The 25,674-nt window shown below is 38.4% G+C and overlaps 1 protein-coding gene across 2 annotated transcripts in view; it reads left to right on the forward strand.

Moving 5' to 3' along the window:
- CHN1 (chimerin 1) overlaps positions 1–25,674 on the forward strand; it is a 100,599-nt gene that overhangs the window by 26,848 nt on the left and 48,077 nt on the right. Inside the window, exons 4-6 of one of the 2 annotated variants that reach the window (XM_065637628.1) lie at positions 4,983–5,014; positions 5,858–5,971; positions 21,976–22,264. In XM_065637628.1, coding sequence (XP_065493700.1) covers positions 4,983–5,014; positions 5,858–5,971; positions 21,976–22,264 — 435 coding nt within the window. The remainder of the gene's footprint in view (positions 1–4,982; positions 5,015–5,857; positions 5,972–21,975; positions 22,265–25,674) is intronic. The other variant, XM_065637629.1, reaches the window with a different exon arrangement.

A 25,674-nucleotide genomic window follows, 5' to 3' on the forward strand; every position in this document is an offset into this window, starting at 1 on the left:
TGCTTCAAATACAAATCACACTGGCCACTATAATTTTCTTATCCTTGTTATCACTGAATTTTAATACTGATAATTATAGAATTTTATTAGCTATTAGCAGCTGAAAAGTTGGACTGGTTTAGGGAAGAAAATTTGCTGTGGGTGAGTGGTGTGTCCTGCATGAACTTATCATCCAAGAACTTTGGGAGGGAACCTGAGCGTATTGCATCCCTACAGAGAGAGGTGCTCCTCTGTCTGTTAAAGTCAATGGGGGATTGGCAAAAGTACCACAAGCCATCAAAACACTCTGCTATGTTCTGTCATCATTGAAGAAAGAAATGCAACACATTAGTGCCTATAATATCATATTTCTATGAATTTATTCCAAAACAAGATTATAACATATGACAAACTTTAAGTATGAAACTTTCCCTGTGCCAGAGTGAACAAAAAAAGAAGAGAGAAATTCTGTGTTTTAAAATAGCTTCATCCCAGCCCCTGAACTGCAGAATAAACCTGTTTCTGCACCATGAACATTGTTGTAGAAAGTGAGAAATAAAATCTGCAGGTTTTAGAAACTAGTGAGAATTGAACTAAATAAAATAGAGCTATGAAAGAATCAGTCAGTTCCAGGTATTTAGCTGTGGAACAGAACATATTAAATACACATTTTCTCATTAAAGAATCCATTTGCCCAAGAAAACCTCTTTGAAGCTTATTTTTACCTAATAAAGGTAGAATTGAAAGAATACATTATCAGCGTGCATTTTCCTACTTCTGCATTAATTCATTATAATGCAGGTAAGTGTTTTTCATTCTAAGTATTGAACAATTCATGCAGCTGAGCCAGTTTTGAAGTGAAAATACATTCAGCAAGCAGTAATGCGTTTAACCTTTCTCTCTGGTCTCAGCCTCTTCTGCTAGTGTTGAGCTTTGTGATCTGCTCACTCTCAGCTGGGTTTCTATTAGCAGCCATGTGTGAGTCAGCAGGGAGCAAAATCTTTTCCTAAGTGGTTGAATTATTCAGCTGTATAAACAAATTCATAAATATTAGGAAGAGGATTTTGGTCCACAGAACATCAGGTCAGTAGGAGGGAACAACATATAATTCAGTAAGGTATTAGCACGTAATGTGCTCCTCTTGCCTTATTGTATTCCACTTGTTGACATAAGCAAGAGTGACGATTAGGGGAAAAAGCACTTGTTAAAGAATAATTGGAAATCACACTGTAAAAAAACCAACCTTTTATTTGAGGTGCAAAGGCACGTGTTGTACAAGTTCTGATACTGAGAGGTGTATTCAACACAATGACCTACTTAACATGAAATGCTTCTCAAATACAGAGAATTTCTGCTCTGTTACACCAGTTTCATATCAGAGCAAAACACAAATTAGTGGAGTTACACTGATGTAAAAAGAGCATGGCATTCATTCAGGATTTTTTATTGTGAAGGTGCAGCAGAGCCAAGGCTTTTAACACTGTTATGATGTTCATTTGTAAAGCTGATGATTCCGTAACATTTTAAGGATGTTTGACTTCTGCGTGAGGCTTACATTAAAATTGTAATATTGTTTGTCCAATTAATATTGTATTACCTTTCTGGAATTTGTATTTGTTGTGCGTATAATCTTTTATATACACACGTGCACATGCAGGCATATTTAGGGTATCCTTGACTGGTATATGAAGGCACTCAATGATAAATTTGAAATAACTATGTATGAAAAAATATAAAACAGACAAGCGATGGAGATAATTAAAATCGTGGGCCTTTTCTGTCCTGTTACAAGGTTTCATCCTAATTCAGTGGTAGTAGTTAACAAGCCTGTTAACGACATCTCTATGTAGTCTTGTGAAAATGGCCTCTGTGAGTGGCCAAGAAACAGAGCATGGACTGGGCACATAGAATGCATGTCCTTGTTAGAGCTGTTCTCAAAGATGGCTTTATCTGTATGATATTCAACCAGAATGATTTCCCAGCTTTCATGGTAACTAACCTCTTTTCTGAAGGAATAGCTACTGTAAGGCACTTGCCATGTCTGCCCCATTTATCTCTTTGTAAATTTGGTTTCATTGGTTTCACACCTTAGTTCGAAAAAAATCAGAAATGAATCAATGACCTTTGTGACACCTGAATCTTTCCTGTGGCCTCTGCATCAGTGCTATGCAAATAAGAACACTGAAAACAAATACCTCACAATAGTTTTTTCTTTTTTCTTTTTCTAAGTTAGAAGCAGTTTTTAAAACTGTGCCAAACATAGGCTAAACAAACAGCAACAGGAAATTTTTCCCTTAAATAAAAAGTCCTGAGAAGTCAAAAGACAGCATTCAGCTGATCTTTGCTTGATATAGAGAAAATGAAGTAGCTAAGGCTGCCTTTACTTGTACTCAACGACACTTTGGTCCAAAAATACTGCCAAATCAGAAAGAAACCAACAGCTTTAGTTAAAATGACCATTTTCTTGCTATTGCTTTGATTTTATTTTAAAAATGTATTTCTTCTCTTAGATGGATTTTAGTTCCAGTCCAGATGGATATTTTGGTTTTATCTCCTTAACATAAGGCTGACTGAGTATGAAAGTTAGGCTAGTGAACCTTCTGAACTGAACCGTTCTGCCTTTCAGTGCTCACATGCAACTGGAGGCTACATAGTTGCTTGCAACTGTAATTTGTAGAAATACAGTCTGACAGGAACTTTGTGAAGTTCAGACAGGCACAAAAGACCAAGAAAGCTGTATGTCATTTCTAGTTGTGGTGCGGCTGAGGATACCTAAAGTAATAACAAATGCCACACCGCCTTTTCTGCCTAAGTTGGTGAAGTTGGTGTCACGATACTTGTGAGAAGCATTATAGAAGGCTGGAGAACAGTGCTTACTGTTGTACATGGTAAATTTGGCTTACAGAAAATCTGTGTGGTTTACTAATTTGATGTGGACTGTGGTGAGTGTGCGTGTAGCCCAGCTAATTCTGAGTGAGTTAGAAGGCTCCTCCTGAGTTCTGATGGAGTTGCACTGGAGTCTAAATGGATGCATTCAATCTAGGTGTCAAAAACCCCTAATATCATAAATACGAAAAGTTATGGGAAAAAAAACAAAGCACCAAAAACCAGGCAATAGAAACTTGTTGAACTGGGTTTCCCTTTGCACTGAGCCTTATACAAGCAGTGTTACACATTGACATTAATACTGAAGTTTTGTGAGTTGGCAAAAGTGATCAGTAGAGACTCGATGTTAACAGAAGTGGTTATTTTCCTCTCTAACTCCACATTCACCGAGATGAGCTGCAAACCCAGCTACAGTTGCCTGAAAGTCCAGCAGAGCTTTTCTTTGATGCTTTGCTTCAGTCATCTGCCAGTTCACATTTTCAAATGTTTGCACACAGACTATAATATTATAATTTGGTTTAGGATTTGTAAGTACTCTAAAGATGCGCTATCACATTACTAATGGATTTCTGAAATGGAATGCTTTTGCCTATGTAAGTTTTCCAGTTCTGTCGTATATAAATTCACTATATTCACAGAGATAAATATAAAATCTCAGTAGACAGGAAACAAAATCTTACTCATGACAGGATTCTTTTTTTAACAACTGCCTGAGACTGGTGTCTTGTCTTGAGGGTTTTAGTTAGGAATTGTTGCAAGTTTCTGTAATAACAACAGTGAAATGTTTTCACTTTTTCTCCATTTACATTGCTATTTTCCTATTGAAGAAATACCCTACATTTAACAAAAAAATATGTAAGACTTTTAAAAATTTTTTTTAAGTGATCCAGCCTCTTCAGGCCCGTTGAAAACAGTTATCACACCAGTCAACTCTCATTTGCTTTTATGTAGGAAAAGGAAATATTTTAGAACATTATAAATCTTCCCAGCAATTGAATGATTTTTCAGAAGTGATGAACCATCAGAATAGCTTTTTATTTGCTGGGAATGGGAAAGAGTTGTCATTAGACTGTACACTGGGGTGTATTTTTGTTGGTTTGGACATCTGAAATCCTTATTTATACTCCACTGAGCTAACTGGAGAGTGTGATTTTTTTTTTTTTTTCCTCTCCTGAAAAGATGGAAAAAAGAAACCGAAGTGGCAGCTTACTGCGAATATTTTGTGGTTTGTTATAACTGGATCATTTTATACTCTTGTAGTTCAGGTTTGTATAATTGTTGATTTTTACTCCCCAAAGAGTTTCCTCCTTTAAATTTAGCAAGGAGGGATAATCTGGTGGTTTATTACAGATTATTGAGCTGTTTTCTGGTCTGCAGTTCCTCACTTGTCTATAAACTTTCTGGACAACTGGAGATGAGCTACTTTTTACTTTGAAATACTTGACAGGCAGGTTATGTTCTGACACCCTTGCATGTTGAGTGCGTTTACACTGTGTGGTCTCCGGGGCACAGATGGGCTTGTGTTACTCAGCGCGACACCTGCAGACCTGCTGGTGAGTCCTTCAGGTGACACTACAGGTCACACAGGTCAGTGAAGTCAAACAGTGCAGGACTTGGGCACTTGTCGATGATGGTTTAATCTACCGCTCGCCCTCTCAGGGGATATAGTAGTGGCTTAATTTCTTGCAGCGGTGGCACTGACAGCTTTGGGATGGAAGATAAGTTGTATGAGTTTGAGATGCTTCACTGCATTAGCGCACTTAACAATATAGTACACTTACACCCATGAAATTAATTTTTCGTTTCCCCTTTTTGGCAGTTTGTACAAGCAATACTTAATGCCATCGGTTTGTATTAGCAGAGCTCCGAGGGTGATATGATCCAAACAGCTCATTCTTTTTCACTCCAAGCCATTCAGAAGTGCAGTGTGTTTCTCAAAGGCCTGCCTTTGGTTTCCCTGTATTCCACCCACAGGGAAAATCCTGAGATGGTAAATTATTTTTGTCTGTACTTTCACATTATATCCCTTTCTATTTTTAATACCATATTATGGACACTGTGCGTACTGTATAGATTCGCTTGTTATGAAACATTACAGTTTCTGTTGTTTCTTCTAGGTAGAGAACAGACCCAAATATTATGGAAGAGAGTAAGTAACATACACCTCTGAAAGTGGTTTATCTGGACATGTTAGTTGATGATAGTTACAGAAAAGGTTGTGAGCATTTGTTCTGGGTGCTTTGTTCCTTCTGTGTGTTTTACAGCAATCTGTTTTGCTCACCATCAGATTATTATTGCAATACTATCACTTTTGTCTGCCTAAAATTACAGCTACATTTTTCCGATGGATAGGGATATCATTGAGTGCTACCTTAAGTGGGAAAAACATGTTTCTGTACTTTCAAAGGGTTGTCTTTTTGTACCCCCACCTCCAGTTGGCTTTTGCCAATGCAATGTAAGTCTACAGTGTATATATGAATCTTCTGTTTCAGACTGCTAAGGTGAAGACGGATAGATTTAACATGGGGAAACAAAGCAGATCTTATTTGTGCTTATTTTGGTAAAAGATGTGTAGTATTGCTAGGTTATTACACCACTAATTAATGAGATTGTGTGCAATCCCCAAGGTTTTAGCAAATAGCCATCATATTCCTGAAAGCTGCAAAATGTTGGATTGCATGCCACTGGCACAAAACATGTGAAGCCAGTAGGAGAAAATGGGTTTATTTCCACATACTAAATTGATAGAGGGATATTTTAAAAGCAATATGCTTTTTTCATAGGTATTGTTTCATAGAAACTTTTCTAAACCATTTAAAGTGACTTCAAATGTAGGCAGAAAGGGGGATTAATTTAAGCTGTAGATTCCTGCAAATCAGTCATTTTTATGTTTGTTCTTTTTTAATTACTGTGGTTGGTGGTTTTTAAAAGAAGAGGAAAAGGTAATTTAAAAGTGGAAAGGCACATGTTTGAAGAAGTCTTTGTTCCTTAGATTCCATGGGATGATCTCAAGGGAGGAAGCCGACCAATTATTAAGTGTTGCAGAGGGAAGTTACCTCATTCGTGAAAGCCAACGGCAACCTGGAACCTACACTTTGGCATTAAGGTTGGTAATTAATATTTCATTTTAAAATTTATAAAGTATTTAAAAGATTGTACTGTGTTGTTGACCTTAGTAATAAACTTCCTTGTGATTGTCTTAATTTTTATTAAAAATCATGGTCAGCATTTAATGAACTGGTACTTTTTTACCCTAGTTACAGATTGGTATCTTTAACCTTATCTAACCCTTTCTGAAGTGCTAACATTCATTATTGTTTGCACCACCAGGATAATACCAATTGTATTTTAGCTGGTGGTGCTTCATTTTGCTCTTCTGCTGCTGTTACAGATGTGACCTCACATAGACATTGGGAGAGCAGGCAGTGAAGAAATAAAAGGCATCTTATGAGTTCACATGACGAGTCTACTGTGTGGGTTACTTACTAGCTAACTGTTGCTGAAGAGCAATTAATTCTCTGCAGTCCCTCTGTCGGATGGTCATGAAATCAGGAGGTTTTTTTGTCAGCACACCTGTTAGCTAACAGTGTTTGCAGATCTGTTTCCTTGCTCTGCAAAATTCTGCAAGTGGATCAGTTATAAATTTAAAAAATGAAATAAAAACCAAAATAAAAAAAGAACTTAAATAGTTGTAAGTTTTAAATAGTTTAATTGCTTTTAAGGTAAGGGAGGTTATGTTGGCCTGAGCTGTACACCTAAGTACTCAGATGGGAGATGGTAATTATTAGCAATGTTTTAAATCTAAGTGGGACAGAAGAACATTGAAGGAGAAGATGCAGTTACTGAAAGTTTTATATGGGTAAAATAAGATTACAATTAAAATAGGAATATAATGGAATAATAGGTTGTGATGAATTAGTTTTCTCTTTTGGGAGTGGAAGGGAAGGTGTTTTATTGAGATATTTGTTTTGGTAGTAGATTCCAGATAGAAACATTATTGGCATTTACACTGGTTTGCATTAACAGTGTACATAAATTGGTGTTGCTTATTAGGGTCTAATACTCCATTTCATCTACTTCTGTTCTTGCAATATTCATTTAAAGCTAGAAAGAAAACAGTTGTCTTAACACCTGGCTTGAAGACAAAGCACTCCTGCCTCGGCTCCTGATGGAGTTTTATACCCAATAGAAAAGAGAATGGATACTGCTCATGATCAATTCGGGCAACAGTTTCAAATGATAGCAAAGCTGTTATCATTGATTTATTTTGAGGAAATTCAGCATTTGGTAAAACACCTCAGAATCCAAAACTGCAGCATGTTGCAGCCATTTTATTCTGTTTAACCACTAGCTGCATGACTTGTTCATTAAGGGCAGTGGCCTTGGTTGCTGCTCGCCATCCCGCAGCAAGTAACACTCTGTCGTCTTGCTGTTGGCCTTTCAAGTATATGAATGAGGGTCTTTGCTGTTGTACCTTAGCTGAAAGCTCTCAGTGAACTGCAGCACTGCGTTTTCCACACGAGGGAATTTTACCACTGGGATTTCTTTTACTCTCTACTAGGAAGTGTAACAGAAATATCCATTGACTGGAGCCAGAGTTTTACCCCGTTTCCATTTTTACCATCCCTGGAATATGGATGCAGAATATATCTATTAGCCAATATTCCCACTGAATGTGTTGCTGACATTGTAGCATCTCTTAAAGACTGGGTAATTTCTGTGGTCTGTTTGTTCATCCTGACTGTGAGAAGTTTGCTGTGATTGCCATGATGAGTTTATGTAATTTTACCTGTAATTTATAGAATTTTTTTGAGACCATCATTTGCATTTGTGTTATTATGCTGCCAGACAGCAAAGGTAGCTCTGTCTGCAGCTTAGGTAATCCCAGTAGGAATTCAGAACATCATGTCCATGGCCAGAAATGGAGCTTGTCAGTAGGGTGGTATGTATGGGCAAAACTTTTCCAAATTCAATGGAAGACTTTGATTGACTTCGAGGTCTCTGATTTCACTCCTTCTCTTCTAACTGTGTGAATCAATTTGATCTTTCCGCACTAAGTTTAAATGCCGCTCTGTGATTCAAGCAGTCGTTAAGTTTAAGATCACTTCCGTATCATTTTCACATTTCCTTCTTTACCTTTGTTTTACCCTTTAGAAGGTGTGGGAGGAAGGGAAATTTGATCAGCTGTTAGTTATTTTATAAAGAAATAGATACAAAACAAGTTTCGCAGGATTTTACAAAGTTAACCCAGCAATGCTGAAGAGGTGCTCTGATCCTGCAGTGAGTAACAGAATGACAAACATAAAATGGAATATCCATATTTTCTGTTGGTTTCTCAGACATGCTTTGGAAAACGAATGGAAAATGTTGAGTAAAATTTAGATGCTTGAGGGCACCCATTGACTGTTGACATAAATACTTGTTTCCTTCTGTATATCCCCTCAGTCTGTGTCTCACTCTATGTGTTTGTTGCCTGACTTGTCTGTCTTTGGCAGTCTTGTCAATTGTGATTAGGACAAATTGGAAACTACATGTGAAGAGTGATTGCATTGTAAAATCCCAGTCCATCGAGACCTAAATGCCTTGTGGAAAGACTGGGCAGGATGAGCTGCTCTTGAGATTGAGACAGGGTTGTTGCCTGTCTTGTAGTTACCGGTCCTTCTGCTGGGGGCAGGCAATTCGATGGCACAGAGGGCTCAGCACCCCCAGCTCTGGCAGATGTCACCTTCCTGCATTTGTGCCAGTGTGCCTGGGAACCCTGAAAACCCAGTGCATCCAGTTGTGAAGTGCAGTTTAGTGAAACAGGATCATAACCCTTTCTGTGGCAAGGTATGGTGTCTCTGTAATGAAATACTTCCAGTGTGCAATGGAAAAAACAAGCTTATTGTGCTTTGTTGTGAGTACCCAAACCAGTCAATTCCTCAAATCATCACGGAACACTTTGAATTCTACATTTGATTGCACCAGCTATTGTAGCTGATGTCTAAAACGTCAGTGTTATATTCACACCAGACATTGGAGAAGTCGTTTTGAATTTAGTTCCAGTTGTAGTTCTATTTTGTCTAATATTCTGGTTTGGTGTTAGTGATAAAGGCCCCATCCCTGGAAATGCTCCAGATCAGGCTGAATGGGGCTCTGAGCAACCTGATCTAGTTGAAGATGTCCCTGCCCGTGGCAGAGGGCTTGGACTAGATGACCTTGGAAGGTCCCTTCCAACCCAAACTATTCTATGATTCTATAAGGCCCTGCATCCTCTGTGTCCTCAGAATTCAAAAAGAAAGATATCCTGGCTTTTGTTGTTTGATTGATTTATTTTATATTACAGTTTATTTAATCAACTTCAACATCAGGTATCTGCTGTGTTGGTAAAATTTCTAACATAGTTAAATTGGAAGTTAGAAAAAACGCTAAAATAAAAAAATTTGGCTACAAAGCAAGCTAAGTGAGAGATAAAGGTAGAACTCAGATAATTTATTATGACTGCCCAAACGTTGTATAATATTCATGAATTCATCATCATCTCTGCTGCAATTCTGATAGAGATTAATGAGCCCTAGCTCAACTTTGTAAAGTATTCATCTTCTGGATTTACTAAAGATCACCTCACAGAGGGTTGTATTATAGGTGGAAAACAACCACAAACAACCACATTCTCTAATTCTGTTTCTATCCTCATTGCTTATTCCCTTCTAGAGTGTACTTACATTGGGCATCTTCTGGAGATACTCAGATTGTCTTTGTTCTGCACTGAAGATTTCTGCTCGTTAAATGACTTTATCTTTCTAGAAGATACAGATTAAAATGTTAACACCACAAATCGTAACTCCTTTGTAGGCAGACAGAATTCACAGTTATAGAAACATGTTTTTGTGAAATCTGGAACACATTGGACAATCACACTAAGCTACAGACTTCAGCTACAGCCAAAATGCACAGAATGCAAATGCAGTTGGTGCATGAAGGTTCTTTTATGGACTGTTCTACTCCTAACATGGCTCTTCTGCATCTTGCTTCTTTTTAGTTTATTCTAAGGGATGTCTTAAGTTACAATAAATTGGGCAGATCTGAGAAGAGATCTGGGTAATGGTTTGCAAAGAGTTTCTCCCGAGGTTTATATCTCTGTTATTGTGTTAGCAAGTTCTCTATGAACACAATGGGTCAGATCAAAGGACTGGTTCATAGTCTGGTATCCACTCTTTGGTAGCTATTAATAGCAAACGTTGAAAGACAAGTGTAAGAACAAGATGAACATGTAGTAGTAGTTCTCTGGTGTGCTCTTTCAGCCTCTGAAAATTTGCAGTTCAGGAACTACTGAGCAGAATTTGTTACCTTTGCTATTTTTTCAAGCTTTGGCGGGAGAGATTTTTGATTTTTTTTTTTTTAGTGACTGTCTGACCACATTTTTGAACCCTTGTAGACTTCGCTGTCTGCAACTGTAGCATGAGTTCTGTGCCTTAACTAGGTTTTACGGGAAGCAGTGTCCCTTTTTGGAAGGTTCCATCTCACAATTTTATTTGATGCTTCTTAGTTTTTGTATTATGAGAAACAGTGAAAAATTGATCTCCATTTACCTTTTCCATGCCACTCACGTCCCCCTTATTGTTCTCTTTACAGGTCGATGAGTCCTAGGCCATACATTCAGGTTTTGTAATGAGGCTGTTCCATACTCTTCATCATCTCTGTCATCTTTCTCTCTGCCTTTCTCTAACTCTGTGATGATCTTTTGGAGATGAGGGGGCCAGGACTGCAAATCCTGTTCAGGATGAAGTGGCCCATGGAGTTCTCTTTCTTTCTTCTGTAAACCTTTATAAATTATTTTTGACCGCTGTGGAGCATTAGGCTCTGATGCTTTTATAGACCTAGCTTTAGTAAATCTAAAGGTCTTGTTCTTGAGCTGTGCTAGCTACAGATACAGCCTAGCACCGATTAAAAGACCCAATATAGGACAGGAAAAATAATAGCTTTTGCAGGCTTTACCAAGGCAGTTAAATATTCTTAGTGCAATGCTATAGAATAGTTAACCGAGTTCCAAGAGAAGATTGTGAATATTTCCTCTTCTTTAATAAGGTAGAAAAAGTGATTCTTACCCACGAAAACTTTTCAGTTATTAAGGTTGTCGGTGACTTGCACTAAAATCTGCTTTCAACTTATATAAGAAGCTGCATTTTGATCATCATCTGATGAACTATTTTTGTCTACTTTCATCCGTTATTGTGCAATTAATTTGCATCATTACTCTTTTTAAGATATATTACCTTTTAAATCTAAATTTGAAACAAAAGAGGTTTTGTGTTCAGAAAACAAATTTCTCAGAATTTGTTACAGAGGTAGAAGTATGTTCTAAGGGAAAAAGAAAATGATAATTTAAATGTTGTTTTAAGTGTATGAGTTTGGCTAAATATTCAGAGCTGTCCTTCAAATAAAATTGATGTTCAGAGCCCAAGAAGGCCTGTGAAATTGTATCAGTTCAGATACCGGATAAAAGAGAATGAAGCATAAACACAAATGAGAGCAGTAAATCGCACCCTACTATATTTAATGCCTGTACTTAATCATGGATGTGGTTTCTCATAGCTTATTAAAAAATATAAAAAAAAGAAAGAGCACAGCAGAATTCACAGATGTTTACTAATTAATTAATCAGAGAATTCCACTGAAATTTTTTTGCAACCCTGAGGGTTAAAAAAAAAATTACTGACAAGATGAAATTATTGTAGGTATACATGTGTGTCCATACATGTCAGCAAGTCTCTGTGAACAATAAAAATATATAAAATACTTTGTAATGTTAATTAGATGTTCCAAACAGATGAAAAGAACTGACAATTCCTAATTAACTCCTGGAGGTATTAGATCTGCTTTTAAATTGGGCAAAACAGTGATAAAGCGCTTAATGCTCGGACCTATAGCAAATGACAGGACCAATAAGACATGGCTCGCGATATAGCCTTTTGTGGTTGAGGGCTTGTTGAGTAATTAGGATGGGGATAAAGAGGAAATGGGTAGAGATTGTACCAGTGGTAGGCGTTGAAGTGTGATGGTACTGCATGTTCTTTTGAGTAGATATCTGCTGTAGCACGTTTAGTTGGTTACCATGGTTTCCCTTCCTGCAAATTCTATTGTTGTGATACTGAGAGTGAATTGAAACAAGGTTCTGCAGCATGATTAAAAAAAAAAGGTAATAATGTTAGCTGTGATTATGAGTCATGTTTTCTTTATGTTTGGGGGTTAGGACACAAGATTGTGGCATCAGGAGAGAACTCTTGAGGTGAAATGAATGTCAAAAATTAGTAATCCTTAGTTTAGTCAACCAACTACATGTATTGTGCAAGAAATTGATACACATATTCTCTGTCCCTAAATTATGAAATTATGTTAAGAAACCATCCACTAGTATTTTAAAAGGAGCCATGATTGGTAGCCTAATAGAACATAACACTGCACAGGAACCTCTTTAATTTCAGGGGACAATTGCTTTGGTAGCCGAATACTGTTAATTTTCAGTGGGCTGTTTTGGGACACATGTGTAGCGTTCTTCCAGAACATGCATTGATCACCATAGGATTACATATGCATGTAAAATTCAACATCTGCAAAAGGCTTCTTGAATTCAAACTGTACATCTGCATTCTGCTGGAAAGCCTCATTGTACAGGGTGGGACATGGGAGAGGAATTGGAGAAAGAATTGTTTAAAACCACTTTTTATGTGATAATAGCTGAATTACATTTTTAAATTATGAATGTATCAAAATTTGGTCATAGTTTATCCTGAATCTGCAGCTGGAGCCCAGCAAAACAGTAGTTGACTGCATCCCTTCACTTCGCTATGGTAACGATATTCTGACATCATATCATTTGGGAGGAAACATGATAAAGACCGTTTTAAAGACTGAACTTTGCATATCTTTCTATCTGTGGGGGTTGGTTTGTTTGTTTTGTGGGGGTTTTTTGTTTTGTTTGGGGGGGGTTGTTGGTTGGTTGGTTGGTTGATTTTTGTCTGATTTGCAAATGCAGTGATTGGCAGTAGCAAGGACTGAATTCAGTTTCCAGAAACCTTTCTAAAATATTTATACAATATTCCTTGGTCACTAGCTGAAAAACCTGGGGAGCTATATATGCATATATCTATACACACACAGGCACATACATGAACTTTAAAGCTTAGCTGGGTTAAATAGAATTACTCCAAAATGTGATCAAACCTACTTGTGGGGTAAATATGTTTCAGCCTGACACACTTTGATCAGTTTTCTTTATTCTGTATGAAATGGCAAGAGTGGCCATTCCCTTCCTCTGTGGCCAGCTGAAGCTCCTGGGGACGGACTTTTCCTTCTCCTCCGGGCTTAGCCTGTCACACTTCCATCGGAGCAGAATTCAGGCGAGTTTCAAAAATTGGCCACTAGATACCTGCAGCTTCTTTTAGATGAAAGAAATAGTTCATGCTTAAGGCTATTTTAATAGGCTAACACAACAGGTATGCCAGCTAATATGTTGGGCTTTTTTTTTTTTCTTGTGAAGAGACAAGTATTTCTTTTTTGAAGGCTTAAATTCTGCTGAAACTCTAATAAAGCTGTTATTCTGTTGGCTGGGTACATCACGCAAGCTAGGGCTAGCCCCAGAGGAGAGTGTGCTGGTAAATTTTGGAGTTTGTATTTCTGCTCTAAAGTAAAACAATTGGATCTCTATTTAAATGAGCTTCCATGTCAAAGAAGTTTGTTTTCCTGTATAAAATTTCATACTAAATAATATAGTCTGTTACTTCATCAATAATGTGGAAGGTTCAGCTACCAGTCAACAGCATTGCTGTCCTGAATGTTGTCTGCCTTATGTAAGCGCTCCTGGGCACAACTGAGGTGGCTTGGCTTAAGTATTTATAATAATAATAATAATAAATAGCTACTAACCTTAATGAGTAATTAACTGGCTACCTAGGCACTCCCACAGACTAGAATGCTTTTTCCTTATGGTTCACATCATCTTGCTGTGTTCCTGTTCTCCTTCCCTCCTCTTCCCATCTGTTGTTGTTGTCAGCTCTGTTTTCTTTTGGCTGGAGCGTCTCATTTCTCTTTGGCAATTCAATTTGCTGCAGTCTTGCTCATGGAAGTTCAGCACTTCTCAGAGGAATATTCTCTGCTTTGGTGGTGGTGTGAACTGTTTGGTAACTTGTCCAAGAGCTGTCTGTGCTCAATGCCTGTAGCTCATGTTCATTTTATGCCATGTCCTTCACCTCTGACTGTAGCTCTTGTGGTGCCAAATATCTGCTGTGATCTTTGATTACCTGGGCTCACTTCTTGGCTTCACATGTGACTTGGCTCAAGGCTTTTAAGTTTTCTATGCCTCATTTCTCCATTGGAGAGGTCATTTTCTTTCCCATGTTGTCTCACGTGCCTATTCAGTACAAAAGTCAAAGATCTCTTAAAAATGGCCCAGACAAACTGGAAGCTGCACCCCATCTCTCAGACTACCCCCTGTTACGGCTCCTGAGCAGGAATCTGGCTGGCACTCTGCTATTTTCATGGTGCGTAATGTCTGCCTGGTTTGAAGCCTCTAGGCACTGTTGGAGTTGAAGGAGTAAAAAGTCAAACTACAAGGCAATCAGTTGATAATTAAATTGTGTTTACCTGTACACAGCATACATTGTGCTCTGCTTTTCTCCCCCGCTCCCTCCTCTGTCAAAAAGATACCTATCGTTTCTGTCTTCTGCAGGTTCTACTGGAATTCCTTTTTGCTCCATTGCTTTTAGAAAATGCTAGTTAGGAATATATCTTCAAGTTAGTCTTTTCTGTTGGCCTCTTCTACGCTTTTGAAATATGTATTTATAAATTTTTGTGTTTTGAGAAACAGCTTTTATTCTGTGCTTCATCAATAAGCAAAGTTGTCCTTCAGCTGTAGGTACTATGGAAGCTTTATAAATATGTTTTCAAAATAACACACAATAACCTCATATTGTTGTTTAATCTCATAATTGTTTTCATCAAAACATTTATGAATTATTCAAACACTAAAACAACTGACAGCAATGTATGTTGTCTGGCCCAGTTTTCCTTTTCCTTCTCCCTCTTTCATACTTGGTGTAGCTCAGCTGAGTTAAGTACAGTTCCTGCTGATTTGATAAGTGCTAGGAAGAGAATTAAGCTTTTTTTTTTCTTTTATAACTTGAAATGAATAAATGGATTCTAACAGTTTCAGTAATAAACTGAGGTCTGATCCACCTATTGTCGCATTTGCATGAAGGAAGAAATTGCGTTCTAGAAAAACAGAATATAATAATAGTAAAGCTAGTGATCTTCATTGATGAGCTGTTTAGCCCCCAAAATTCTACCAGTGCATATTGCACTTGCAGGAACCATTTCATTTTGCATTGGCATGCTTGTTTACTGTTAAGGAATGCAGCTTTGCAGAAAAAAAACATTTTAGAGAGCAGGATGAGTATATTGGTGAATCTCACTGTTCTCAAAAAAGTGTTGAGTGATTACTAGAAGATCAGAGGTAGAATACATTGAGAAAACAACTTAAGTAAGTAGTAAATTGTGTAAAGCTATTGCTTTAAGTAAGGTAAGTAAACCTGCACTGTAAGGTTGGGATTAACAGTGGCTTAAGGCAAATCACATTTGAGAACATCTCTGTGGAACAGAAATCTTACTGTAGCTATTTTTAATGTAAGGAAAATTATTAGGTTGGTTGGTTGTTTTAATATAAACAACAACCATGTAGAATGTACATTAAAACAAACAAACAAACAAAACAAAACAGTAACGACAAAAAAACCCCATGATGTTTCTCCATTCTGCACTTCAAAAGCCCTTTTTGCACTTGCAAAACTATTTTATGATAAGGACATTTCTTTAGGTTTTCACTTGATGTCTTCCACTCAGGTTTCCTTGATATACTGCATTAAAAGCAAGTTGCTTTTAGTGTGAGAAAACCTGTAGAAGCAAAAAAGAAATGTGATAGTCATGAGTAACTGAAACCCTGTGGGAAAAGCTGCTGTAAGTGAAACAAAAGTGAACATGTTGGAGCATTATGCTGTGGCTGTTCTCTCTCCATAGTACGCATGATTGCAGTGGAATTTCTGTTACAGATCTTATGCTGTTCTACTTCCAAATTTACCAGAAAAGTAATGTCATATATGACCTAAAATGAAAATGTTCTAAACAGGCAGAGTGAAATTTGCAAGCACATTTTGAAGTTTGCTGAGCAGACACTGGTGAGGGTTGATACCTTAGCTTAGGAGAATTAAAACACAGTTCTACTTTAAAGTAATATGAAAGTTGTCAGTAGCATGAGGTCGCACTGTAAAATAAACTCTTAGAGAACGTTCCTTCGAAATTTTTGGTAAAGAAACATAACTATTTGCTTAATATGAAACTGTGGAAGTTATTATACTAACATTCCTGCTAGTAACATTCCCAGAAGGTGTTTACTCCAGGCATGCTGATGTAGGTTTCCAAATACTGCTTTCATTTAAAGAGAAGATATCAGACTTTTACTACTTTCCCATGTCTGTGTAGACTTCAAATGTGTCACTAACCACAGTGAATCTTTTCCCAGAAAGTTCAGGGTTATCAGGTAGATAAAGCAGTAGAACATTGCCCAAAACATTGGTATTGATTATGATTCAACCATCACGTCAGTTCCAGGGACTTATATCAAATGGAATAGGACATGGAAGCACAGTACTAAGCAGAGGTAATACATCTGTACAAGAGCTGCTTTTCCCAAACGTTATTTTCGAATGATCTCACTAATCAAGAACGCTGAGACTGATCTTAAGTGTTCAGTGATCTTAGTGCATATATTAATAGCGTGCATAGTCCTTGATCAGCTGACATTTGTTCAGAGCTTGAGATGGTGAAAATCAGCTGTTAAAAACTGTAAAACGTAAAATAAGACATTGAGACAAAAGAGGACTTTTCTTATTTATTTTGTTAGATTTATTTGTGAAACATACCAGTACAGGTACCAAGGGCTGATAACACTTTCAGTCTTCATGGTTTTCGGCAGCTGATACCTCCTGCCAATGCCCCAGAGCAGTTGTCTCTCTCACTTATGTTGTCCCTGACAGTGCTCATGATCCACAGAAAGGTGCCATTGCCCTGGTCCTCACTGCCCACTGTTTGCAGGACACTGTTTGCACAATATTGCTTCCCTCTTGGACAAGGAAGTCTCGCCTGTGATGCAGGGAAACAGCCTTCAGTCTCAGTGGAGAAAGGCTGCTGAGAGGCTGTGGTCAGTGATGCAGCACCAGCTCTGAATTTTGGTATGTGATCCCAATTAGAGTGAGTTGAAGGTTGTGTCTGCATTGGCGTGGGGTAGACACGTCCCATTTCCAGCTCTGGGATTTGTTTTCTTTTCTGAAGGATGCCACACTTTTTCTATGATAATAAACTATCGTGTATTTAGCCAGCACATGGGTCTGGTCAGGTTTTAAGGATAACTTTATACCTAGTTAATGTTCATTAACAACACTCAGCCAGCCAAGCTGCCCTTCCAAATGGCACAGGAAAACTCTCTGTGGTGACTGTACTCTGCCACTTTTCCCAGCCATATCGGACAATGAGGATTTTTTGTCTTCGCTTGAAGAAAATGTGCCTTTACTTTCAATCCCTAATGCATTTGATTTACGTGTATTGTGTTCTTGTAAACTACTGCTAAGGTTTTGGAGATGATGCTATTTGTCAGGCAGGTACTCTGGTGAGATGGCAAGTTCCACAATTCCCTGGCCATCCTCAGAAATGTTGTTGCCAACAAATAATACAAAACTCCAAAAATGAGCTTCCATTGGGAGCTGGAGACCTTCTACAAAACTTGTGTAGAAGAGGTTTTGGCAGCATGCAAGATTTGCATTTCTTTGACAAGGAAATGGGCCAAAAAAGGATCTGTGGAATAATTTGTTTTCTTTCACATGAACACAGCATGATTAGGAGACATTCCTGATTGCAAGATTGCTTATGTTTCTTTGGCTTTTTATGGAGTGTCAAGACTCTAGTCTTAAGTGTTGGTTGAGAGTTTTCCAAAGTTAGAGCTGAAATTATGGCACCTAATTTTAAGTGAGATGTCTACCTTCTGGCGACAAAGCACGTTAAGACACTTTTTCTCCATGGAAAGATTAAGTCCAAGTGACCTTCAGGCACATGTACAGAACTGAAGATTTCCAGGCTCAGTGTATGAAGATGCTTGAAGGTAATGAGGACATGAGTAGCCCCAAGGGGCATTGACTTTGCAGTCTGGTTGCAGCTACACATTTTAAATAATGCTTTTGTCTAGATTCTCTTCTCATCAGAAAATAGTCTGTGAAAGAGGTGAATAGCTACTGTATCATTCTGTAGGTGGACTGTAAAATCCATCATCTTAGATGGTAAGAATGTGTGGATGGGCTCTCGGTCCTTCACTTCTTCCTTTTATTTCATCGGCGAATGCTGCATACAGAGTAGGTGGCTGAGTCTGAAGCTGGTCTCTCTCATGCTATGATACTTCATTCAGCTCCTCAGTCCTTTATTACCAGCCACATTTGCTCTGCCATTTAATCCATTTTCCCATGTTGTTATCCACTCTGCCCCACTAGCAACCAAAGGGGCTAGACAGAGCGATTGCTTTTCAGACAACTTGGAATAAAAAAGTCTTTTATCTGTAGTCCTGCTGCTTGCAAACAAATGCACAATGGACACAATGAGACTGTTTGACATGTCAGAGGTCTAGTTCTTTTTCTTGGAAAAATATCTAATGTTCCCCTGTTTAAAACGAAAGAGAACATATATTATCTGTGTCCTGCTTTCTATTTCTTAAACAAAAACCAGCTGGTACCTAGTGCTAGCCTCTAGGAAGGGACCATCAGGAAGTTGAAATATCAAATCTTGGCTCTAATGTGTTGCCACGGTGATGTATAATTAACCAGGCTGCAGTAATGTTATAGAAAGTAAATATAAGGAACTATTCTTGCTAATGAAAAAATTTAAACCATAGTTTTAAGTAAGACTGAAGGCACTGAAGATCATGTTCTAATTGATCATTTGCAGTTGGACATGTATGTTTGGATTTATGTTGTAATTTGATCAAAATAGTATCATTGTATGGGTAGAAAGAAATTTAATTGAGTTTGAAGGAAATGAAACAGGATTCTGAGACATTATTGATGATACAGTCTTTGTAAGAGATTGGTATTTCATTGATTTGTGGGGATTTCTTGAGTTTTTTTCCTCCTTGTTGCTAGTAGGATTCTGTTTGAAAATGAATACATTTCCTAACAACATATCTAATAAGAAATTAATAGGAAAAAAGTTTGATTTAGAGCAAATGGGAAATCAAATAAAGGCAAACCATTCTATGTTGACCTCTTACAGCGGATATGCAAGCACCTTTTCCAAGTGGTTATGACATTGATGTACAGTTTGCATTAGTTTGTCTAGATGCCTTCCTTTAAGTGATAATTGTTAAATTATCTTAACGTATTTTAAACCAAGCAAGTTGAGTGTATGTTTGGAAGGCCACACATACCAAAAGAAATTGATGTGCAGTTCACTGAATCCGTACAGGAGGAAGCTCCAGTCTGTTTGTGAGGTTTATCAGAGAGATGAGTTTAAGTGTCGGGTGCTTTTAAAGAATTAAAACGCTGGAATGTTGCCTATGGGATACTTCTGTGCTGAAATGTGGGTCAGGAGGAGTAGGATAAAGATGATGGACTTTTGGGAATCCTATTCCTTGTGTCTCTCAAAGACAGGCTTTATGTGCAGCAGTCTGAACAGAAGCACAGCGTAGGGGCTACTCAGTAAAACGCAGCTGGGGTAGAACCAGGCACCTGCTGATCCTGATGGGAAGAGGATTAATCCTGTTAGAACTTTTGTTCGTTCTCTGCATTTGGCCATCTTGTTCTTCTGAACTTTGTTTTCACTCTGAAGGATGTTATTAAACTCCAGACACTGTGTGTACTTAGTAATAGGCCATGATAAGCTTTTCTGTGCCTTATCTTCTCTCGATAAGATTAGCGTAATACTTTCTCTTCTAGAGAGCTAAGAGCAGTAAGTGACCTTCAGCTTGTTTAAAACTCCACTCTAAGTACTGCCAGAGCATATGTTACTGATTAGAGCAGCACTTCACCTGCTACATCTCTTAGTAAAAATAATTCTATTGCATATTGTCATTGGAGGCCCATTATTCTTCACCTTCAAACTTATTCAGTTGTCCTGCCAAATTTTAACATCATAGTGCTTGTCTGTGCTCCACGTGCATCATTATTCCCGCTGACTTAGTCAGATGCCAGTGAAGGTTCCTCACTTTGGCACTGCAAAGTGCTGAGCTCTCTTGGCTTGTGTTGACTTCTCTGACAGTGGAGGGGACGTGAGGAGTACGTCTCGTGGTAGAAGCTTGTTCACCAAACACTACGTTGGGTGGGAAGATGCTCTGAAGAAGAGCCTGAAGGTGTTCCTACCCCTTCTGCTGTAACTTAGGACATTATCATTCTGTTTTCTGAATGATATGTATTCACTCAGAGTTGCATCTTGTGATGAAATTAGCATTGGGTAAAAATGTGTTTCTTTCTATCGTGTTGTAATTTCTTGCTTTTCCGTTAGATTCTGTGAACTTTTAGTTTGTGTGGCATAAAAATGTGCATAGACTTAGCGATTCATTTCCACTAAAATGCCCAGGTAGTTCCAATACATTGTGTCCTCTTTTCTTCTTTTCTCCTCTTTTCTTACTGAGCAGGATGTGGATTCCTGAGGGGCCCCTCATGTTTGAGCATTGTGTAAAAATAGCAGCTCCTGAAGTTACAGTCACTGTCAGATTATTGATAGGGAGATGGGAAGGTTTGGCATTTTTATTCAGAACACAAGAAAAGAGAAAAAAAGAAAAAACAACACAGACATCACAGAACAAGTGGTTTTGCCCATATTTGCAAGAAGAATGCAATATTTCACCTGAGGCAAGGTCTAAAATTATGCTTTCCCCTGTTTGGCAAGGACCCATTGAAAAGGAGCCACTTCAGCAAAGCACCAGTGTTTACTTTGTTCCTTAACATCTCCTGTGAAGCATTTGATTGTAAAATGAAAGCAATCCATCCTTTCAGATTTAGTTTTTAGTATTTATTTGGCAGATCTGAGCTCACAAGGAGGCCCAATACCCTGAGCAGCCACCCTTGCTGCTGTCTGACCAAGGAATAACACAGGAGTGAGCTGTGAAAGCAGCTCCTGGCCCCCATCTTCTCCGCAGGAAATGCGCTGGTTGCTGCCAAGTGCAAACACTGGTGTGTTTTCACATGTTTAGATTGCTTTGAGGCAGAAAATTGTTGCAGATTCGAAGTACAATTTTTGCAAATATGCTAATATTCAGGTGAAATTGGCATTCTTATGGTTGCTAAGAGCCCGTATCAAAATCCTATTCCACCCCAACTGCAGAATTGCTAACATTAGATAGCTTGCGCATTATATATCCTGTATATTACAAAGGTTTGCTTGAGGCTCAGAGCTTAACAAGCATAACACAGAAGGACTTTTGTACAAAGCTTGGAGAGTTAGTCCTTGGCCTCTGGCCAGGAATAAAGAATGCTTGCCCTTGTGCCATTTTGTCCTGTGCCGCCCGGCTCTGGCAGCGGCTCTGCTGCAGTGTAGCTGTTGGCACCGAAGCTGGGCTGGAGCCGGAATGGCCCCTTCCTGCGGGCACGCAGGGCCACGGAGCGCTGGGCGGCATCAAACCTCCGTATTGATCAGCTCTAATAGAGGGCTCTGTTAGGAGAGCTCTTCATACCAGAGCCAAGCAAACTGACCGCAGCGATGCAGTAGTAAAGTGCTAAAAAAAGCCATAAAGAGTGTGAAATAATTTTCAGTTTTTCCAGGGGATAATGGAGGGACTAAAAGCCTAAGAGAACAAACAGCTCCTTCTGGGACACTCCCTGTTTTGGCAGTCTATCTGCGGTTGTTGATGATCTCTCCTTACTATCTGTGCTGGGTAGTAGTTGCGTTTTTCATTCTTGTCTGGACCAGACACAGACCATAGTCACAGCTTTAAGTGATAAAGTGTTTTTTATTGTTTGCAAAGGCTTGCTTACTCTTCTTTATTCTGCTTACTGTTCTTAAAAAAAAAAAAAAAAAACACACTTTCCCATTTCATTGAGGCAGATTTGGAAGTCAAACCAGAAACTTCAGACTCTACTACGATGGAAAGCACTTTGTTGGGGAGAAACGTTTTGAGTCCATCCACGACCTGGCGACAGATGGATTGATTACTCTTTATATTGAAACGAAAGCAGCCGAATACATTGCCAAGATGACAATAAATCCAATTTATGAACACATAGGATATACAACTTTAAACAGAGAGCCAGCACACAAAAAACATATGCCAGCCCTGAGAGATGAACATGATGGCAAAGAGTCGACAGGAGAGGATGAGGTAGCAGAAAAGAGGGTAAGCAATTGTTAACCCACACTCTTTTTTTCTGTTAGACTTTTTATTTTGTACTTTTAACCCTCCTCCCTTACTATAAAGTGCTAAAGGTATCTGTAGATATTTAGTCTACGTATTTATTTCCAGTATTGCACTAATAGTAGCATTTAAAGTGGTTATAAGAGGTTTTTAATGGTGATTTTTGCATATTGCAAATTTCTGTGATTTGGATGTTAGTTATTTATCCTTGAAAGATTCCTTTCTTCACAGTTATAGAAGTTGTCCTTAAGCAACTCCTTTATTTCAAATGGGCTAAAAGTATTTCATCATAAAATAGTTTACAGCATCTAAGACAACTACCCTTTGGTCAAAAAGTATAATTCTTAATATATTCAGCATTCCCCAAACAAATACACTCCATAATCTATTCAGCAGGCTGCATACAATGACAGTAAAGTTGTCCACATTATAAATAAGCCTGTTCATTAAGATGATAAAATGTTAAAACATTTCACTTGGCTAAGTTCAGCCTGTCAGAAGCTGACAGAGCTATTTTTGGCCTCTGCCAGATTTATGAAGAAGGATTGCTCTCTTCAGAGAGTTGCAGTATCAGCTGAGAACTAACTGCGTCCTGGATTATAAAAGAAAAACGAACAACAAAGAAATCTTAGAACTGGTGAAAACAGAAATATTAAAGGAGGTTGGGCATGTATCAGGCAGACAAAGCAGCTGCCTGAAACTTCATTTGTATGACAGAGACTAAAAAAGAAAACATAATGTAAATTCCATCATGTTAAACTAAATACTTTGTTTATTGAAAAGCTGACATACTAAAGTCTTTTTCAAGTGTATTTTTACGTATGTGTAGGTGTAATGCATGTATATTAGTCTGATATGCTCCCCTGTTTCACAGACTTCAGAATGACATTAGGAACATCTGTTATAATATGCTCGTATTGCTTAGAGGAGATGCTAACCTTAGTTGGGACCATCCGTTTGTCTTTCCAATCAGAAATATGTCTGTTATTTCAGTTTTTCTTGAGGTGAAGGAAAGGTCTCATTGACAATTTCCAGGATACATGACTATTATAGTGAAACTAAGCTCCATACAGAGTCCACAGAGAGAGGAGGCTCATAGCTTTGGTCCTTCAAATCCTTCTCCATCAGTCTGTCATCCTGTACTGAATTTGCTGAGAGATGAAGCACCCAACTTAGCTTAAATTATGAATCTTCACTGTTATCAGATCATTTTGACAAAAGAAATACTGGTGAAGATACTGATTCTAGCTGACCACTTTAAATATCCAATTTCTTGCCTGTTGGCTAGCAGTAATAGAGGGGTAAGTTATAAGTTACAATCCCTGACAGCCACTGATTTGCAGTGTGCTGTTTCAAAAGGATTTTTTTTGCATCTTATGATAAAGAGTTCATTATGGTGCAAAGCCTGGGTAAAAATCTTTTGTAAGAGTTCTGGAAGTCACTGCTTTGGGTTTCTTTGGTAAAATTAACTCTTCCTGCATTTAGCAACTTCCAAATGACAACAGAACTCTGTTCTGTCACAATATTTTTGAACTGATGAAAAACTTTTCATAGTAAAGGGGTTTCAATGATTGTTATTGAAGAATGCTGGTTTTTCCGTAGATTACATGGTGTCATGTCAGATTTATCAGTAAGGTATGCCTATTGTTTCGAAACATTTTTCATTAAATAGCTCAAGAACTATTAAATATTTCTCACAGATTGAAATTTGAGGTGAAAATCCTTTAGAGGGGTTAGTCATGTAATTGCAACATCTCACCCCATTTGTCTGGTAGTTATAAGCACCTAAAGGGGCATCATCTGCACCATGGTTCAACAGCAGTGGTGTTTACTGCCCTGAAGCCCAACTTTGGAACCTTTTCTCTTTGTTTGTCTTGGAACCATGTTGGTGTGGACACAAGCACACAGATATCACAGTACAGTTCGGTGTGGAGACTTCAGTTTGATTTTCAAGTCATTATCCATTTGGGATTACCACTCATGGCTGTACAGGGAAGGCACAGTGTGATCCTTTTTACCATGGAGTGGCACACAGGTGACATCTTTGCTGCTTTTACACCTCTCAGGGCCTTTGCTGGAAGATGACACAGAGTCCTGAGTGTCGCTTCACCCAGCAAATCTCCAAGCGGGGAATAAGGCATTCAGCCCCACGGCCAACACCCCATCCCAGTAGCAACGTCAGCATTCGGAACAAGCCCCAGCCAAGGCTTGCCAAATCCTTTCTCCCTCCTCTGTAAGTCACAGGGTGTGGGGAGCATGGGAAGGGGTAAAGATATGGTTGTGTCCTCACAGAATGTCTCATGGGTAGTGGTGGCTTCGGCAATGTAGGAGTACTGGGCACCTCAGAGGACTTTCCCAAGTGTCTCCGTCACTGTCTGGGTGACTCAACTACTTGCAGACCCGCTCAGCTGTCACCTTGGCAGCCTGGGAGAACTGTTGCAGGTTCAGTGCGGTGAACATAACTGACTGGCTGCAGGACTACAGATGGGTGACTGAACCACATCTGGTGGTTAATTTTATAAAGAAAAACATTGAAATCATGAGATAGATACTTGTTCGACAAATAATTTGCATTTAAAGCATGAGTACTGGATGACAGGAAATGTTTCTCTGGCTTTTTTAAAAGCCTACCTACTACAAAAAGTTAACATGCTAGCACTAGGCACAACGGAGAGATTGCATCTCCATTTAAACTGAACACCCAATCTCTCTGCTAGTTCATAGGCTTTCTTTGGTAAAATAATAATAAAGCAATAAGAAAAATATACATATCCTCTACTAAATTGCTCAGAAGGTCTTTTTACCCTTTTTGTGCAGGCTCCTGCTTCTTATTGAAATTTACTTGAAAACTTCAATTAATAATAATGTAGTATTTACCTTATTAATCATTTAATCATGATATAAGGAAGCTTTCTTATAGGACATTTATAAATAGGTTGTTCTTCTTTCTCTTTGGTGGGAGGGATGGCAGTGTGATTCCTGTTGTCCAATATAAAGAGAATATCACTGAATTAGTATTGACAATTCTAACAAAGAACACGAAGAAAATTGTCCGAAATCCAATGGGAAAAAAAATATTGTCCCGTGATCCAAACAGCAAAATCTATGTGCTACAACCTTAGCCCATTAGCCCCATGGTGAGGATGAAAATTTCTGCAGGGTACAATATTTGGCAATTAATGCATCTTTATCAGTTTTATACTGTAGCCACACAGCTTCCCCCTACACTGTGTTCTTCCTCCTCCGTAAAGACAGGAAGAAGTCTGGGTCTGGAACCCTGAGCTAAAATACATTCCTGGATTTGCGTACTATGAGGCTGTTCAGATCCGAATCTAAACTTTGCACCTGCAACTGTTGGCCGGTCCTGTGTGGGTGGTGCATGAAAGATAGAA

Source organism: Caloenas nicobarica, chromosome 6, assembly GCF_036013445.1.
Source record: "Caloenas nicobarica isolate bCalNic1 chromosome 6, bCalNic1.hap1, whole genome shotgun sequence".
Classification (NCBI taxonomy): Eukaryota; Metazoa; Chordata; class Aves; order Columbiformes; family Columbidae; genus Caloenas; species Caloenas nicobarica.